We start from the raw sequence: 19457 nt of genomic DNA, 5'->3' as shown, positions 1-19457 counted from the left end.
AACTCCATAATTGTGTGAGCCAATTCCTTATAATAAATCTCTTTATATATATATAATATATGACTCCTATTGGATCTGGAGAACCCTGATGAATATACCTCTTAGAGTCTGTTATTGTGAAAAATGTTAAATATATTAAAAAGTTGAAAGAATAGACGATGAGTACCTGTATATCTTTCACCTAGATTCACTAATTGATTACATTTTGCATTTGCTTTTGCTCTGTTTGTGTATGTGTGCTTTTCTGGACCATTTCAAAGTAAGTTGAAGACATCATGACACTTCACCTCTAATATTTCAGCTTGTGTCTCCTAAGAGTAAAGACCTTCTAATATGTAACTACAACACATTATAGCATAATATATTGTCATACCTAAAGAATTTAATATTGATGCAGTAATATCTAATATATAATCCATATTAAAATTTCTCCAGTCATCTCCAAAACATCCCTTACAGCCTTTAAAAAAAAATCCTGGGCTTCCCTGGTGGCAGGGGACACGGGTTCATGCCCCAGTCCGGGAAGATCCCACATGCCGCGGAGCGGCTGGGCCCGTGAGCCATGGCCACTGAGCCTGCACGTCCGGAGCCTGTGCTCCACAACGGGAGAGGCCACAGCAGTGAGAGGCCCGCGTACTGCAAAAAATAAAAATTAAATTAAATTAAATTAAATTTTAAAAAATCCTGTATCAAGTCAAGGATCATACACTGCATTCAGTTGTCAGGTCTCTTTAGCCTCCTTTAGTCTGGAACAGTCCCCCAACCTTTTCTGGTCTTTCATGACATCAACATTTTTGAAGCATCCGGGCCAGTTGTCTTGTGTAGTCTGTTCTCAACACAGCAACCAAAGGAATTATTTTAAAGCCTCATCAGATCATGTCACTCCTCTGCTCAAAACCCTGCAGCAGCTGCGAGACTCAGAGTAAAAGCCAAGGTCTCTACAACGGCCCCAGATCCCTACAAAGGCCCAGGGTCCTGCAGGTTTTTGCTCTCCCACGATTTTCTCCGGGACCTCGACTCCCACTCCTTCCCTCCCTGCTCAGTTACAGGGCTCCTTGCTGCTCCGTGACCAGGCCAGCCCAGCTCCTATCTTGGACTCTGTTCCATTCTCCTGGAATGTTCTTTCCAGGATATTTTCTTGCTTCACTCCCTTACCTTTGCTCCTTCAAGTCTTTGCTCAAATACCTCCTTCTCATCCAGACCCACACTCACAACCTTTTAATGCTGCAGCCTGCCCTGCTGGGTCCTTCCTGTCCCCACACTACTCAACCCCTTACCCTGTGCTGCTCTTTTTTTTTTTTTTTTTTGCGATACGCGGGCCTCTCACTGTTGTGGCCTCTCCCGTTGTGGAGCACAGGCTCTGGACGCGCAGGCTCAGCGGCCGTGGCTCACGGGCCTAGCCGCTCTGCGGCATGTGGGACCTTCCCAGACCGGAGCACGAACCCGTGTCCCCTGCATCGGCAGGCGGACTCTCAACCACTGCACCACCAGGGAAGCCCAAAAACTCCACATTTTTTTTTTTTCTCTTGGCCGCACCAGGCATGTGGGATCTTAGCTCCCCAACCAGGGATCGAACCCGTTCCCCCTGCATTGGGAGAACAGAGTCTTAACCACTGGACCACCAAGGAAGTCTGCTCTTTTTTTTTTTAACTATATATTTTTAGTTTGAAAATAATCTCAAACATAAAGAAAAGTTGCAAATACAGTGCAAATAATTTTTTTTCTTGCATCATTTGTGGGAAAATTGCTGATGGGATACCACATCACCTCAAATACTTTGGTGGGAATTTCCTACAATCCAGGACATTTTCATACTTAAGCACAATACAACCTTCAATATCAGGAAGTTAACCTTGATATGTTTCTACCATTTAATCCTCAGACTGCATTCAAATTCCACCAATTGTCCCAATAATGTCCTTCATAGCATTAAAGGACATACTGATTCTGGACTTGGATCCAGTCCAGAATCAAGACCAGAATTAGGCATTGTATTTAGTTGTAGTTCTTTAGTTTCTTTCAATCTGGAATTGTTTCTCAGTCTTTCCTTGGCTTCATAACCTTGACACTTTTGAAGATTACAGTTACTCTGTAGAATATTTCTAAATTGGTGTTTATCTGGTGTTTCCTCATGATTTTACATTCAGGTGATTCATCTTTGCAGGAATAGAGATACTGAGTTTCTCACTCCATTCATTCAGGTAGCAGTTGATTTCATTTTGTCCCATTACTGGAGATGTTAACCTTTCTCACTTGATTAATCTCGTATCTGCAAACGTTCTCCACTATGAGGTTAATTGTTTTCCCCTTGAAATTAATAACTATTTTGTGGGGAAGTACTTTGGAACTATGTAACTATCCCATTCTTCTTCATCAAATTTTTAATTTATTTATTTACATCAGTATGGATTCTTGTTTTATCCAATAAATCATTGCTATGGACTGAATGTTTGCATCCCCACCTCCAAATTCATATGCTGAAGGTTTAACCCTCAATGTAAGGTATTTGGAGATGGGATCTTTGGGAGGTAATTAGGGTTCAATTAGGTCATGAGGGTGGGGACCTCATGATGGGATTAGTGACCTGAGAAGAAGAGGAAGAGAGGAAGATCTTGCTCTCTCCCTCTCTATACATAAGCACAGAGAAAACGCCATGTGAGCGCACAGTGAGAAAGTGGCTGTCTGCAAGCCAGGAAGAGGGCCTCACCAGGAACCAACCCTGCTGGCACCTTGATCTTGTACTTCCAATCTCCAAAACTGTGAGAAAATAAATTTCAGTTGTTTTAGCCACCCAGTGTATGGTATTGTGTTATGGCAGCCTGAGCTGATTAAGACAGTCATTATTAATGGGCCAGTGGGAGCCCATTCATTCTGGCTCCTGTGACCTTTTGGGTTATCTTCATCATTCTTTCAGCTTTCTTTGCTTTCTGACATAAGATATTCCAGGTTCATCTTGTAATTTCCCTGGTCCAGGCCTAGAATCAGCCATTTCTCCAAAGAGTCTTGGTTCTATTAGTGGAACATGGTATTTAGAAGCCAATATCTGGTCGCTAGATGTGCTCATTGCTCCTGGCATGTCACTCCCAGGCACGAGTGTTTGCGCACACACACACACACATTTGTAACTATATTTATTTCTCTATTAAGCTATATATTTAGAAATCCAATAGTTCACACTAATCTCTACAATTCCAATTCAATATGACTGGGTCCCTTTGGTTTTCTTCCTTTCCTTATTTGTAACTCTCTTCTTCAATAGTGACCTGTCACCCATTACCTTTAATATGTTTCCGTATTTGATCAACCCTTCTATGTAATCAAATTCTCATTGCCACTCCCTTCCAGGCACAGATCCTTCTTCAATCCATCTTTGTTCAAATGCCCCATGTGCATGCCCTATTTGCTCTACTCAAGCTCTAACAGGGAATTCCCTGGTAGTCCAGTGGTAAGGACTCTGCACTTTCACTGCTGAGGGTGCGGGTTCGCTCCCTCGTCAGGGAACTAGGATCCCACAAGCCACGTGGCTCAGCCAAAAAGTTAAAAAAAAAAAAAAAAGAAAGAAAGAAAGCTCTGACACCTCACACCCAATCTTCTCCCTCTTGGGTTTCTCCTTAGCCCACTTAGGCCCCAACAGCCCATGCCAGCTGCCCACCTTACCTGACTTGGTCTCTGACACTCTGCCCTGGACCATATTCCACCCACCACCACCACGTGGATGCTCTCCTCACTTTGCTCAGGCACCTATGCTAGGCCTTTCTCCTCCAGGGTGTCCTCATCACCCTGCTCTGACTCTGACACACCACACCAGGCTGCCCTGTGCATAGCTGCCCGCCTTGCCCTGTTCAGGCTCCAGCTCCCAGACTGCCCATCTGCATGGATGTCTTCCTCACCTTTCTTGGCCCCAATACACAGCACCAGGCCTTGTCCTCATGTGAACTCCTTTCTCCCCTTACTTGGGCTCTTACACTTCAGGATGAGGCACCCGTGTGTGTGGGGACCCTTCTCTCTCCACACAGGCTCTACCTCCCCACATTGGGGTTTCCCTTGTGTGGACACTCTCCTCACCTAGTTGGGCTCCGATATCCCACACCAGGCCACCCCTCCACATGGATGCCTGTCTTGCTCTGTCCCACCTAATGGTTTTAGGACTGACAAGAAGAGAAGGGAATGAAGATGAGGAAGAAGAATGCTGCTCTATTCTTTATTGTTCCAAAGCACTTATCACTTTTATATTAGTCTGCTAGTTTCTGCCATTAGTTTCACAATAACAAAATACCACAGACTGGGTGGCTTAAACAACAGAAATGTATTTCCTCACAGTTCTGGTGGCTGGGAGGTCCAACATCAAGGTGCCAGGAAAGCAGGTTTCTGGTGAGGCCTCTCTTCCTGGCTTGCAGATGGTTGCAGTAAGACTGTGTCCTCAGACAGTCTTTTCTCTGTGCAGCACAGAGAGAGAGAGAGAGCTCTCTGGTGTTTCCCCCTCTTCTTATGAGGACACCAGTCCTAACGGATTAGGGCCCCATCCTCATGACCTCATTTAACCCTAATTACCTCCTTAAAGGCCCTGCCTCCTGATATAGTCATGCTGGGGGTTAGGGCTTCAACACATGAATCTGGGGGACACAATTCCGTCCATAACACCTTTCTAACAGGATTTCTACCTTGCTGGTTTACTATGTTTACTGTTCATCACATCTTCCTCTCCAGCCCTGCATGTCAGCATTTAAAGGTGCTCCTCACCTGCAGGATCTTGCCTCTGGCTCACGGTGGCAGCCCCCAAACCTGGAAGGGCAGCTGGAGGAACTCCTACATATGGGCACAGAGACACGTTTGTCTGAGGAAGCTCACGTGGGGAGCCTCACTCCCACTCTCCTCCACCCGTCAGACCTCGGGCAGGGAAAATCAGAATTGCTGGGACCAGGTACAAACGGTTTATTTTTCTGTAAAGAGCAAAGTACAGAGAGGTGGGGGAGGGCAGCTGGGCCTGGAGGAGCAGCAGTGGGCAGGCCCCATGCCCTGGCTGAGGCCAGAGGAGGCCCTGGAGGCTGCCCCAGGAGTAAACAGGTACTGGAGGCGCAGCTGGTCAGGGCGGCCTTCAGCGTGAGGCTAGAGAAGGAGCAGGGGAGGCGAGGCAGAAGCCCACGACCTGATGGGGTCACACAAAGCCAGGCTTCATGGATGAGCGGTGGCAGTTGGGGCAGCTCCGCGTCCCGTTGTTCTGCAGGCACCTTGGGAAGCAAAGGGCCCTGTCCATTCAGCGGGCCTGTCCTCCCATCCTGGGCCTGGCCCTCTCTCCTCCCCCTTCCTTTGCAGGTGCAGGAGGTATCCACAGCCCCCCCCACCCCAGGCTCCTGCCAGCAGTCCTGCTGGCCCCTCGCACTCTGCCTGGGGAGGCCTCCAGGGCAGAGCCTGGGCTGGGAGTCAGGAGGTTGTGATGGAGGCAGCTCTGGCCCTGGGCATCTAAATCCCATGACCTTTGAGATGCCTCTCTGGCCCTCTTTGGGGAGAATAATAGAACATCCACCTCATAGGGCTACTGGGAGGATTCAATGAGTTAATAGGAAACGCTTGGAACGGGCATGGGATGCCGAAAGCACTGTGTAAGTCTTTGCTGTTCGTATCACTATTGTGACTAGGCCCCAGGGAGGCCCCGAGTGCCTCGTGCCCACCGGCGGGGCACTCACCTGAGGTGGAAGATGTGGGAGCAGGGCAGAGCCTGCAGCCGGCTATTCTTCTCGCCTATGGACTCGCCGCACAGGCCGCAGTAGAGCTCTGTCTCCTCCACGCACTCGTGGAAGCGCACGACGTGGGCGCGCAGCTCCCGCTGCAGACCTCTGCTGCGGTAGATGCTCTCGCTCAGGCAGTGAAGCTTGAGCTGGCTCAGCTGGGGCCGGTGCGGCCAGGAGAGCGGGACGTGGGGATGAGACAAGTCAGTGCTAGTGAGCAGCTGCCCTGCTTCCCTCCTTGCCCAGCCCAAGAAGCTGTCCCCACAGGGCCACTGGGTGGTCAGTACACAGGGGTCCTGTCCTGGCTGCATTCCTGCCTTGCTGGTGGGCCTAGGAAAAGCGTCCTGCCCTCTCTGGGCCTTGGTTTCCCCTCACGCAGAAAGGAGGTAGGTGAGATGGGTGATCCTTCCTCCTAGAACCCGCTGGGGACTCCATGCTTTTGAAGGATTTTATTGACCAAACCTGCTGCACTGACCTCATAATAATTAATTTTCTTTCCTGTTTTTGTTAATTAAATACACACAGCAGCTCATCAGCGCTTCTGAAGAGCCCGAGATATCTGAGTAAACCGGAGCAGGTATCATCCAGCCAAGGCACATATATTTAGCATGTTCAGTTGGACTGTGCACCTGATCCCTGAGAAATGCACATCTTCTAGAAGACTTTGAGAAACACTGAGGTTATTCTCAACATTTAAAGGTTCGGATATGATTATCAAATTTGGAGGGCCACATATACTATGAAAGGAACACGGGCTTTGGAGTTAGCACATCTCTGAGCCTCACTTTCCTCATCTGTAAAATGGGGCTTGCTGTACCCACCTTGCAGGGAGCCACTGAGGCCTGGAACCGATACCTAGAAGAGCCCTGTGATGCCCACCTCTGTATGAGTGGAGGCCACTGTTAGGAGTTTTAATGACCATGAAGAAACCTCTGAGGAATTCTGATATCCCCTGAGCTATGGAATTCTTGCCCTGCCCTCCGAAGTGCTCTCTGGGTGGAAGAGAAACAGCCAGGGTCTGGGGACGATGGGGGCGGCTCCTGGAGATCAGGAGAGGCTCAGTGCAGGAGCAGGCTCAGGGGGGCCTCCCCACGCACCCAAGATCCCACCTTGGGCTCTTGACTCCAGACCCAGCAGATGGACTCAGTTCTGACCTTGTTCCCCACCTCCTCGGCCAGGTCCTGGGCTCTCTCGATGGCCTCCAGAGCCTGGAAGGTGAGCACAGGCCAGGGCTGCAGGCAGAGCTGTCTGCACAGGGAAGCACAGGGAAGGAAGGGGTAGGGAGGGGTGGGTCTGGGGAGGGCAGCACCGGTGGGCAGCTGCCCTGTGTGTGAAGATAAGAGGAAAAGGCTGGGGTACAGTCACCAGAGCTGCCTCAGTTTACTCAGATATAGAGTGGGAAGAACATTCCTATTTCACGAGGTGTCGTGAAATCATAGGAGGCAGTTAAAGTGTCCTGAGTGCAAACCCCAGGCCTAGCCCTTTACTAGCTGTTGGACCGGACAAGTCATGGACCTTCTCTGAGCCTGGAAAATGATCTGGAATCCCCTGGCCTCATGGGACTGGGGTGAGGCTGATGTTAGACAAAGTGTCTGAAAGAGTCCAGCCCAGAACCAGACCCACACATTGTTGGTTGACCTACTGGCCTCAAGTGGGAGCACTGGGGAGAGCTGGGAGCTGCAGGAAAGGGGTCCACCTCACCTTGTCCAGCGCCTTCCTGGCCACCCAGCACTTGGCCACACCCAGCAGCACCTGTACCTGCCCCAGGCGGTTTCCAATCTCGGTCATGATGCTCATGGCAGAGTCGTACCTAGGGAAGGCTGTCTGCACAGCCAGGTCAGGGGTGGAGTCAGGCCAGGCCAGGCTCGCACCACCTCCCCCTGCATCCCGGTGACCTCACCTCCAGGTCCCCACGGCTCCGGTGGATGTCAGCAAAGCAGAGCAGGCAGAGTGCCTGCAGTGGCCGGTCCCCATGCTGCAGTGCAATCTTCATAGACTCCTGTGACAGAGGCCGGTCACTCAGACCTGCTCGTCTGCCCCCCACCACTGGGGTGCCTTCACCCATTGGGCCCCTCTGATGGGCAGTCCAGGGTCACCAACATCCTCAGAGCCCAATACACCTTTCATGGTGCTGAGGCCCATGCACTGAACCACTGAGGTCTGACAGCACTGGAAACTGAGGCTCTGAGAACAGAAGTGACTTGACCAAGGTCACCAGGTTATTAAGTGGCAAAGTTGGGATTCGAACCCAGATCAGTGGAACTCCAGAGACTGGCTCTCTTCCTACTTAAAGTGCCCCATAAGGGCACTTTTTTTGGCAGGGGTTGGGGGGCAGAAGGAAGTGCTCTCCCCTGAAAACAGACTAGAAGGGAATGAGGTTTGGGGCAGGGAGACTGGGGAGCAAACACATCCTTCAGGGGCTCAGCTGTAGAGAGGAGGGGCCAGGGGCAAGGCTTGGGGGCCTCAGTGGGCTGAGTTGGCAGGAAGAGGCACTGGGCCCAGACCCTGCCTACACTACCACCCTCTAACTGCCCCCATTCCCTGCTGCCCCACCTCACAGCACTCCATGGCACTGCCCAGGTGGCCCAGCAGGCGATACGCCACAGCCATGTGGTACTGGCTCATGGCCCGGTACTTGAGGCTCCAGCCTTTGCCATAGTCGTTGACGAGCTCTGCAGCCTTGCAGGGGAAGAACAGGGCTTTTTCGTAGTCCTGCAGGGGACACAGGGAGGGGGTGGGCTGGGAGGGGGCACACTGAATGGCAGGAGCTGCCCCTAAGTGGAACGCTCCACCGCGTGTTCATTCATTCATGCATTCATTCTGGTGTCCAGGGAAAGAGTGATCCAGACAGAGGCCACAGCCAGTGCACAGGTGTGGGCTCCATGAACACAGGGGTTTTCATCTGGTTTGCCGATGTATGGCAAGAGCCTAGCACAGTTCCTGGCACTTAGCCTAAAGTATTTATTGAATGAATGAATGAACGAATGAATGAGAAGGAAGAAAATACAGTTGGCTTCTCCTCTCACCCAGTCCCAGTTGGGCCCCTCGGCTTCAGAGACACACAGAAGGGTGGTGGTGGGGATATCAGAGCCCACTCCAACCCCACTGGGGTTTGCCCCCTGGCACCCAGTCATCACTGAATGGTCGGTGACTGCCAGCACAGTCAGCTCAAAAAACATTGGGACAGACTCACTGAGGCAAAGAAATCATCCTCTCACCTATCTTTCTCCTCAGACTTCCAAATGTCTTCTCAACCTGTCCATTATTAGCACATGAGCTCACCTTATGCATGCACCATTAAGAAAACAGAAGAGGGACTTCCCTGGTGGCGCAGTGGTTAAGAATCTGCCTGCCAATGCAGGGGCCCTGGTCCAGGAAGATCCCACATGTCGCAGAGCAACTAAGCCCGTGCACCACAACTACTGAGCCTGGGCTCCAGAGCCTGCGAGCCACAACTACTGAGCCCGCATGCCACAACTACTTAGCCTGTGCGCCACAACTACTGAAGCCTGCGCGCCTAGAGCCCGTGCTCCACAACAAGAGAAGCCACCGCAATGAGAAGCCCGTGCACCGCAGCGAAGAGTAGCCCCCGCTCGCTGTAACTAGAGAAAGCCCGCGCGCAGCAACAAAGACCCAACGCAGCCAAAAATAAACAAATAAATAACTATTTTTAAAAAAAGAGAAGAAAATCAGAGAGGAGCTCCCTTATCCACCTTATCCGTCAAACCCACCAGATCTGTTCCCACACTGCCTCCTTTCCTGCTACTCCCTGCTCCTATCAAATTAAATATGACCCCCTCCATGTGGGCTCTGGAACCCCCTCCCCAGTCTCTTTCTACTGAATCATTCCTATCAATGTAAAATCACAGCCTGGCATTTCTTACCTCATTTGAAAAACAAAACAAAACAAAAAACTCAAATAACCTTCTTTGACCTCATGTCCCATTTAGCTACAGCCCCACTTCTCTGTTCTTCTTTGTAGAAAACCTATTTGAATTTTTATTTAATATCTAACGAGTTAATATGACCAAAAGAGAACTCTCGGTAACCCCAATAACAACCTGTTCCTAACATACTTAATTTGTACTATGTACTTTTTATTAATTTATTATTTATTTATTTATTTTTGGCTGCACCGGGTCTTAGCTGTGGCACGCGGGATCCTCGTTGGGGCACGCAGACTCCCGGTTGCGGCACGCATGCGGGATCTAGCTCCCCGACCAGGGCTCGAACCTGCGGGCCCCCGCATTGGGAGCACGGAGTCTCACCTGGACCACCAGGGAAGTCCCTACTATGTACTTTTTAACTTGAAGCCATGTAAATGTTTTACAGACTTTAAAATATTAAATTTAATTTAAAAAACCCTAAAAATAGAAAATGGAAACAAATGACCTTAATGTATATCATTATATTAATATTATAATCAATTCTAATCATAAGTATATATTATAATACAATCAAGGTATATTATAATATTCTATCATAGTATATTACGATTGTTTTATAATATATATTAATATATTATATATTATATTATATATGTTATATATTAATATAGCCATACAGAAAAGTTATTATTTCAAAGGACCTTAAAATATATACTTGAACAGTTCAGTCATAGTGGGATATATTATAAAGACAAAAGAATGGCAAAGAAATCAAACCTCATTCATCATTTTTTTTTTTTTTTGAGTAAGACAATATTGGTATTGTCTTTTGAAATTCTTTTATGTACTTTGTAGGATAAAGTAAATATTTAGAAACCAAGATTTTCAGTCTAAGAGAAAAGAGAATCAAGTCTGAAATAAATTAAGGAAAATCCTGAAACATTGGATATGAATTGGAAATATCAGTATAAAGTCCAGTTGTCCTCACAACAGAAGAGATTTAGTAGCAAAAACAACCCAGTAGCCGCGAGCATCCTGAGAGCCCACGTTTGGTCTTTAAATACCATTTCCTACTAAAAAAGGACCCGGAGGAATGGCTGGCTCCAGGTTTGGAGCAGGAAATAGAGTGGGCCCTCTGGATTCGAGGGTTCCACATCCTTGAATTCAACCAACCGAGGGTTGAGAATATTGGGGGGAAAAAATCCAGAAAGTTCCGAAAAAGCAAAACTGGAATTTGCCACACACCAGTTTATATTTACATAGCATTTACATTGTATTAGGTATTATTATAAGTAATCTAGAGATGAGTTAAAGTATGGGGTGGAGGGAATGTATGTAGATTTTATGCAAATACTACACCATTTTATATAAGAGACTTGAGCACTCCCGGATTTGGGTGTCCTGGAGGATCCTGGAACCAATCCTCCGCAGATACCGAGGGACGACAGTATACAAAACGAGTGTGGGACAGGCTATTGTGCCAGAAAACAAGAATGCTTTCTTTCAAAGACTAAATGAAGTCTCGTCAAAAGGACACAGTAGCCATACTGAAGAGAATTCCACCGACTAAAATTAAGATAATACGAGTATCAAAAGGAACAATGATTGCAACTGACTGACGAGTACTGAATATTTTTTTAAATCCATGATTTCACAACGATACTACAAAAAGAGGAAGCAAAACAAGTAAGCGTGATCATTGAAGGCAACTATCACATCAACTCATTATTCTGGAAAGTGGTAATTAAAGGAAAGGGAAAAAGTATTTATTCTGCCTTTCCTTAAGGAACTGTATTTCAGCGTAATCAACTAGCTCCAGTTAAAGAGGGAAAGTTCTCCCTTATAGAAAAATCCCAGCTAATAATTGCAGAAGGCATGATAGAACGTGGAAATCACCATTTCCTGAGAGTTGAAATGAAAGAATTGATTCAGGCAACAAACATCAATGGATGCTCAAACCATTACGGAAAATGTTGTTGCAGAACTGAATATTCACAGCCAAAGTGTCACCCCACAAGTTAACCTACTGGTCGTGAAAGGAAGACAGCAAGGATGAAAACAGTGGGATCAGGTGGTCACTCCCTTAACTACCGATATGATGTGATATGAAGCACGCAGCCTCGCTTGTATGGTATTCTCACCAAAAATGCGTGACCTAAATCTTACCAAGTCATTATGTAAGTTCTAGTTCATAGAGAGTCATGGAGACAAAGAAACAACTTACATGACTCCTTGAGGAAGCAATGAGACAATGAGATGGAACATTCTACAAGGCAATTAATCCGGCTTCCTCAATAAACCATGGAAAATAAAGGGAAGGGTAGGAATTCTCTATAGAAAGAGACTCGGGAGACATAATAACCACTGCAATGTGTGGTTCTTGTTTGTATTCCAATTCAAACAAGCTGAGGATAAAGGCATATTTTCAGGATAAGTAGAGAAATTTAAGAGATAATTGTTCAATATGGTGTGTGTGATAAATAGTATTGTGATTATGTAAGAAAGTGTCCTTATATCAGAAAACGGTCTTTCTTTCTTTTTTTTTTTTTTTTCAGAAATGCATACAGAATTACTTCGGGGTAAAATATCATGATGGGGCTTCCCTGGTGGCGCAGTGGTTGAGAGTCTGCCTGCCGATGCAGGGGACGCGGGCTCGTGCCCTGGTCTGGGAAGATCCCACAAGCCACGGAGCGGCTGGGCCCGTGAGCCATGGCCGCTGAGCCTGCGCATCCGGAGCCTGTGCTCTGCAACGGGAGAGGCCACAACAGTGAGAGGCCCGTGTACCGCAAAAAAAAAAAAAAATCATGATGTCTATAATTTTGTATCACAACACTTCAGTGAAAAATATGTAAGTCAAATATGGCAAAATATTAATAATTGTTAAATCTAAGTAGTGGGTATATGGAGATTCATTACATTATTCTGCTTTCCTGCATGGTTAATTTTCTTCATAATAAAAAAGGTCATAAAACACCCCTATCCCTCTCCAATCCTATTGCATCTCACTGAATGGCTTCCCCATACATCTGGTTGCTGAAAACAAAATCCTCAGTGTGGTCGTGGATGACTCTCACTTCCTCATACTTCCACCTCTGATCCATCAGCATTTACACTCTCCAGGATTTTTTAAGCATCTACTATGTGCCAGGCACTAACATCCCCCATGGGCCTAGATGCCTAGGGGGAAAGAGAGCAAATGCTCAGGACCAAAAGTCTGAGGTCATTGACCCCATCAGTTTCTTCTCAATCTGACATCTCCCTTCCCCCTTACCTCTCTGACTCCACCACCGCCTACCTTCTTCTCACACACATGCTGCAGCCATGCTGGCCTCCATCCTTCCTTGAACATACTGGGTAAGGTCCCCCAAGGGCAGAGCTGTGCTTTAACTGTTCCCTCTTTTTCATTCTTTTGCCATATTTCTGCATGGTTCACCCTCTCATTTCTTCCAAGACATCAGACATCACCTCTACAAGGCCTTCCAACCACCCTGTTTGAAATTGCAACACCTCATCCTCAGCACTTCTAACCCCCTTTCCCTGCTCGCCTTTTTCCTAGGCACTTTCCACCATGCTGTATACTTGATTTGCTGATTGCATTTATTTGTCTCTCTCCCCCAGCTAGAATGCAAGGTTCATGAACCCATGGACTTGGCTGTTGTTTTCACTGTTGCACCCTAGGCCAACAGTGTCTGGGATATCATAGATGCTCAGTACATATTTGATGAATGAATCCTTACAACCACGCTGTAAAGTGGGTTTCATTCTCCTTCATTTCATAGGTTCAGAGAGGAGAGGTGACTTGCCCAAGATCACACAGCAAACACGTGGCAGTACAGGTTCACGGCCTGTCCTCACATAGGAGCTTCCCATTCCCCCAGGAAGTCAGACAGATCAAGGCTTGAATTCTGGCTCTGCCCTGCCTGGCCATGTCTTTACTTCCTGGCTGTCTTTTCCCTCCCAGGCTTTCGTCTGCCTCATCGCTACCTAAATGGGAGGACTGAATGAGGTGATGCAACAGGGAGCGTGGCTCACGGGAGACTCTCAGGGAGCCCGAGACTCTACCGCCCTCCCTGGGGGGGCCGGGCCCACCTTGACCTGGGCGTAGAAGCTGCCCAGGCTGCAACAGACACGGCACTCGAGCATGGTGTCATCGTTGTTGTGGGCATAGCGCAGGGCCTTCTCGAAGCTCTCCAGGGCCTTCTGGAAGAGGCTGAGGCCCAGGAAGGCGTTGCCCATGCTCAGGCTGACCTGGCCTCCGAGCTGGGTGGCTGCCCGGGTGCCGGGCAGGCCGAGGCAGGTCTTGCAGTAGGAGATGGTCTTGTGAAACTCGCACAGCTTCTCGTTGCTGCGCGCCAGGTTCAGGTAGCTCTCCAGGAGGAAGTCGGCATCCTCCAGCTCCCGAGCCGTGTCGATCTGTACCACAGCAAACTGCCCGCCAGGGTGGCAGGCCGGGAGCGTCAGCCTGGACCCTGAGCCTGGGACCCGAGCCTCCGTCCCTCCAAGCCTCACAGCCCAAAGCCTCAGGCCCAGAGCGTCCACCCCCGGCCTCAGATGCGCTCCCTGCTCCCCAGTCCCAGAAGCCCCAGAAGCTGCAGCCCAGGAGCCTCCACCTCCCAAACCCAGACCCACAGCTTCCACCTCTCCATCCTGAGCCTAGGTCTGCAGTCTCCACCACCCACCCATCCGCAGCCTCAAACCTGGAGCCAGCGCGCCCTAGGCTCATACTCAGAACCCCAAACAGGAAGGCTGGAACCTCGACTCTGAGACCTGGCCTTCAGCTCCCCGAACCCTGAGGCTGAGAACCTCAGTCTCAGAGCTTCAGACACCAGAGTTCAAGGCCACAGGCCCAAATCCAAAGCCAAGACCCAGTGGATTCAGAGCCTCAGGCCCCAGCCACTAGCCTGTGGGATACAGGGGAGCCTGAGGAGGCTGGAGGGGGGCTGGGAGGCCTGGGAGAAATCTCGCCCCAGCCCCGCCCTCCCAGCCCGGCTGCGGCGCTCCCACCTTCAGCATCTCCTTATAGCGGCCCATCTCCGAGTGGGCCGTGACCAGGCAGCCCAGCACGCGGAAACGCCCCACGAGGTCCGAGCTCTTCTCCAGCACCTTCGTCCACACCTGCAGCGCCTTCTCTGTCTGGTTAGACTGGTACAGCTGGAGCCCCTTCGCGATCTGCTGCTTCGTCTGGTCCTGCCCCATCCTCCCAGCGCCGCGAGCCCCCTCCAGAGAGACCCTGGTGGCTCCGTGCCTCTAGACACTCATGGAGGGGGCCGCAGAGCGCCAGCTGCCCACCGAGCCCCCAGAAGGAGCAGGGCCTGGATGGAGAGCAGGCGCCACCCTGCGAACAAAGCTGGTCCGTCGCTGTCCGCAGCTGTCCCTGCCAGTTGGGGCCACGTGGCTGCCAAGGAATGTCAGCCACAAGGTCACGCGGGGCCTCTGCCACACCCACCCCCGAGCTGGGAGGAAGGTGCCTGCCCCCCCAGGCATCCCCTTGGGCGTCTCTTCAGCACCTCTGACACTGGCCCTGAGCCTCCTGGCTGGGCAGGCCCTCCCCGCAGCCTTGCCAAGGAGCCGCCCCCAGGGGTGGGCTGAGAGCTGGAAGAAGCAGGGATGAGGCTGGGCACACAGGCAGCAGGGAGGCTGGGGCCTCTCCCCATCACAACCTTCCCCCCAGACCCACCGACCCCAGGCTCTGTTCCTGTGAGTCACTGGGCGCCGAGGTCCCTTACCTGTGCACGTGCCCACACCATCCCAACGTGTCCTAACTCACAGTCCGACCCCAGCCACAAGTCGTTCACCTCTCTGGGCCTCAGTTTCCTCATCTGTAAATTGAGGCTGCAATAGGCTAACAAGTCCTAACCCACAGGCTTGCTATGAGCCCCACAGTGGGGTGGGTAACAGCGTGGACCCTGGAGCCAGGCTGCCAGGGTCTGAATTCTGACTCCGCCGTTTATTATCTGCATGGGCAGCGTGACTTTGGGCAGGAGAATAATGGTTCCTACTTTACTGGATTTTTTTTTTTTTTAAGATTTCTTTCTTTTTGATGTGGACCATTCTTTAAAGTCTTTATTGAATTTGTTACAATATTGTTTCTGTTTTATGTTTTGGCTTTTTGCCCACGAGCCATGTGGGACCTTAGCTCTCTGACCAGGGATCGAACCCATACCCCCTGCATTGGAAGGCGAAGTCTTAACCACTGGACTGCAGGGAAGTCCCTTTACTGGTCTGCTGGAACTAAATGACTTAGTAATTGACAAGGACTTAGAACAGTGCCTGCCTGACACACAGGAAACACTATGTGACAATAAGCAAGAGGTTATCTAGAGCTGCGTCCGTATGCTCCATGGCAAACTGCCCATGAGGAACAGAAGTTGCCCTTTGAAGGTTTAAAAGATACCCAATTCCAATCCCAGTCCCAGTTTGAAAGGGTCCCTTACAATGAGTTTTAATGCCAGACACAGTGGAGAAGGGCAAAGTCTTGTATAGGGAGCAGACCAGTGAAGTACTGGGGCTCATGGGGTTGAGAGAGGCTCCTGCCATCTCCACCAGCTCGACTCACCCCATCTTTCTCTTCCCTCTCTGCAAACCAGACTCCTTCTTGCCCCAGGGCAAATTTGTCCTTTCAGAGTGGACACTGGCTTTTAGTATACAAGCATATCGTGTTTTATTGCACTTTGCAGATATTTTGTTTTTCACAAATTGAAGATTTGTGGCAAACCAGCGTCGAGCAAGTCTATCGGCACCGTTTTTCCAACAACGTATGCCCACTTCTTGTCTCTGTGTCACATTTTGGCGATTGTCTTTTGGCAATTCTCATAATATGTCAAGCGCTTTCATTATTATTATGTTTCTTATGGTGAGGTGTAATCAGTGATCTTTGATGTTACTACTATGACTCACTGAAGGCTCAGAGGATGGTTAGCATTTTTAGCAATAAAAGGTTTTTTAGTTTAGGTCTGAACATTGTGTTTTTAGACATAATGCTATTGCACACTTAATAGACTACAATATAGCACAGACGTAACTTTTATATGCACTGGGAAACCAAAAACTTCATGTGACTTGCTTTATTGTGATGTTCGCTTTACTGTGGTGGTCCCGGACCAAACCTGCAGTATTTTCGAGGTGTGCCTGTATTCACAAATTTGTGCATTGATCAGCACAAATTTCTAATATCAGAACATTTTCATCACCCTGAAAAGAAGTCCTGTGCTCATTAGCAGTCACCCCCCATTCCTTCGTGTTATGGGGTGCTAAATTGTGTCCCCGTTCATATGGTGTTGATATGTAGACCGCACCCCCCAACCTCGGAATGTGCCTTATTGGAGACACCACCTTTTTTTTGGCTGTGCCACCCGGCTTGTGGGATTTTAGTTCCCTGACCAGGGATCGAACCCGGGCCCTCTGCAGTGAGAGCACGGAGTCCTAACCACTGGACTGCCAGGGAATTTCCTGGAGACACCATCTCTAAAAAGGTAAAATGAGGTCATTAGAGGGGGCCCTGATCCAATATGACTAGTGTCATAAGAAGAGATCAGGACATAGACACACAGAGGAGGAAAAAGAGGGTCATCAACGAGCCAAGGAGAGAGGCCTCAGAATGAAACCCACCCTTTTAACACCTTGATCTCTGACTTCCGGCCTCCAGAACTGTGAGAAAATAAGTTTCTATTGTTTAAGCCCTCCAGTCTGTTGCACAGTGTTACGGTAGCCTGAGCAAACGAATACAACCTCTGCAACCACAATCTACTTTCTATGGACTTGTCTATTCTGGACATTTCATATAAATGGAATCGTACAACATATGGCCTTTTGTGACTGGCTTCTTTCACTCAGCATAATGTTTTTAAGGTTCATCTATATTGTAGCATGAATCAGAACTTCATTCCTTTTTATGGCTGAATAGTATTCATTGTACTATTCATTGAATAGTATTCAATACACCATTTTGTTTATCCATTCATTAGTCAATGGACATTTGGGTTGTTTCCCTTTTTGGTTATTATGAATAAGGATGCTATAAACATTCATGTACAAGTTTTCACGTGGACACGTTTTCATATGTCTTGGGTATATACCTAGGAGTGGAATTGCTGGGTCATAGGTAACTCTGTGTTCAACTTGTGAGGAACTGCCAACCTGTTTGCCCCAGGGCCTTTGCCCCTCGTGGTCCCTACCCTGACATTCTGCCCAGTGAAGTCCTAGTTGAGGTGGATCAGCTTATTATTACACTCATAGAAAATTACATTCCATTCTGATACAAGATTTACCATATTAATGAGGTTATTGGCTTAGTGTCTGTTTCCCCCACTCACATGTGTGGGCAGGGACTTCATCTCATTCATCACTGACTATGTCTCCAGAGCAAGACCTGGCACACAGTGGCCACTCAATAAATATGTTAAATTAATAGGGAAAAAAAAGGGGAGAAGTGAAAGTTTAATTTTGAAATTTAAAGCAACCGCTCCAGGCTTACAGCCGATCTGCCATGTCTGCCTCGTCCTGGGGAAACTGAGTAGAGGCAGAGATGACTTCCTGTTTACTGCGAGCAAAATGGGTCCAGAGTGGGGCAATCTGGGAGTGGGGCGGGGTTGCATGCTCAGCATAGGTCGAGGGGATGGAGGAGGGGCCCTTGGGACTCGACAAGGATACCGGGACGCCCCAGGGGAAGTGCTCTTGAACCGGGACCACAGGAAGCTGGGAAAGCGGGGGAGAGTCGGGGAGCCACTGGCACAGGAGAGTTGGCTGGGATCTTCCTCTCAGCTGGGAAGGTGGGTCCTGGGTTGAAGTTAACCTCCAGAGGGGAAGGATGCTGGGCACACAGGGCAAGTGCTGAAGAGCCAGCAGATTCTCTCCCATTTGTAGACCAGATATAGTCCAGCCACGAGTTCGAGTCGACTCTTTGACAGGAGGGAAGGGAGGTGGGCAGTTTGCCTCAGCATCCCAAAGGAATCTGGAACCACAGCCTTACGGGTACCTGGGAACGCGAATGATTGCAAAACTCAAAAGCTTGACAGTTTCCTCTGCCCCAGAGTCAGCAATTTGCTGACCACTGCACACAGTTAGGTCAAGGTCATGCTCCTTTAGGGCAAGGGTGTGGTCTTTGTACCACCAGCACCTGCACAGCCCCTGGCAAAGTGAGAGGAAACCAACAGAAGTGTAACAACTAACATTTCCTAAGCTGAGCATTTCTTCCAGTTTACAGATAACTGGGAGACACACAGAGGTAAAGCGACCTGCCCAAGAACACACTGCGACCTAGAGACAGAGCAGGGACTGAACCCAAGCAGTGTGACTCTAGTGGTCCTACTCTCAACCATGATACTGTCCCGGAAAAGAAGAGAGGGAGAAAAGTGAAGGGGAACTGGACAGCTGTCTTCAGGAATCATAGTGATTTTCATCGGACACACCCAAGCCCACTGGGAATGCTGTCCAAGGCTCTGGCCTGGGTGAGCAGAAGAAATGTATACAAAGAAGGCTAAGGAAAAGGTGAACGGAATCAGGCCTTGCTCACCGAAGCCCAGCAATGAAGGCTGACAAAAGGCCCCCAGAACCGGGAGGGCGAGTCACAAAATGAGTCTCTTCTGGACCACTTAACCTCACAGGGCGACGGGACAGCAGGAGCCTGGGGGCTTGTTCCAAGTGCCCTCTGTGTCAGGTACCAGCTACGCGGCCTGGTACACTTCAGATTCCCGTTTTATAATCGAAAGTAGAAAATGAAGTTTGGGCCTGAAGCAGGGCTCACAATCTGGCATTCAAGGGCTGAAGATTTCCACGTTGGTTGGCTACACTTGTTATCTGGGAGATTTCATATAAGAATCAGCATTTCCTGCTTCTGTTGAAGACT

General features: G+C 49.0%; 1 protein-coding gene across 3 annotated transcripts; it reads right to left on the bottom strand.

Annotated features, from left to right (window-relative positions):
• Positions 1 to 4917: 4917 nt before the first annotated feature.
• RAPSN (receptor associated protein of the synapse) lies at positions 4918 to 17685 on the bottom strand. 3 transcript variants are annotated; one of them, XM_004264101.3, is made up of 8 exons: positions 14618 to 17683; positions 13703 to 14041; positions 8280 to 8438; positions 7627 to 7725; positions 7428 to 7550; positions 6881 to 6934; positions 5685 to 5884; positions 4918 to 5228 (listed from the first exon to the last, which is right to left on the bottom strand). In XM_004264101.3, the coding sequence occupies exons 1-8, from the start codon at positions 14807 to 14809 to the stop codon at positions 5156 to 5158; spliced, it is 1239 nt and encodes a 412-aa protein (XP_004264149.1). In that variant the 5' UTR covers positions 14810 to 17683; the 3' UTR covers positions 4918 to 5155. The 3 variants fall into 3 exon arrangements, with proteins under 3 accessions (XP_004264149.1, XP_033268627.1, XP_033268634.1); XM_033412736.2 differs by lacking the exon at positions 6881 to 6934 and having other exon boundaries at positions 14618 to 17685; XM_033412743.2 differs by lacking the exon at positions 8280 to 8438 and having other exon boundaries at positions 14618 to 17684.
• Between the last annotated feature and the right edge of the window lie 1772 nt (positions 17686 to 19457).

Source organism: Orcinus orca, chromosome 8 (assembly GCF_937001465.1).
Source record: "Orcinus orca chromosome 8, mOrcOrc1.1, whole genome shotgun sequence".
In the NCBI taxonomy this organism is placed as follows: domain Eukaryota; kingdom Metazoa; phylum Chordata; class Mammalia; order Artiodactyla; family Delphinidae; genus Orcinus; species Orcinus orca.
This window is presented reverse-complemented; position numbering and strand designations above follow the sequence as displayed.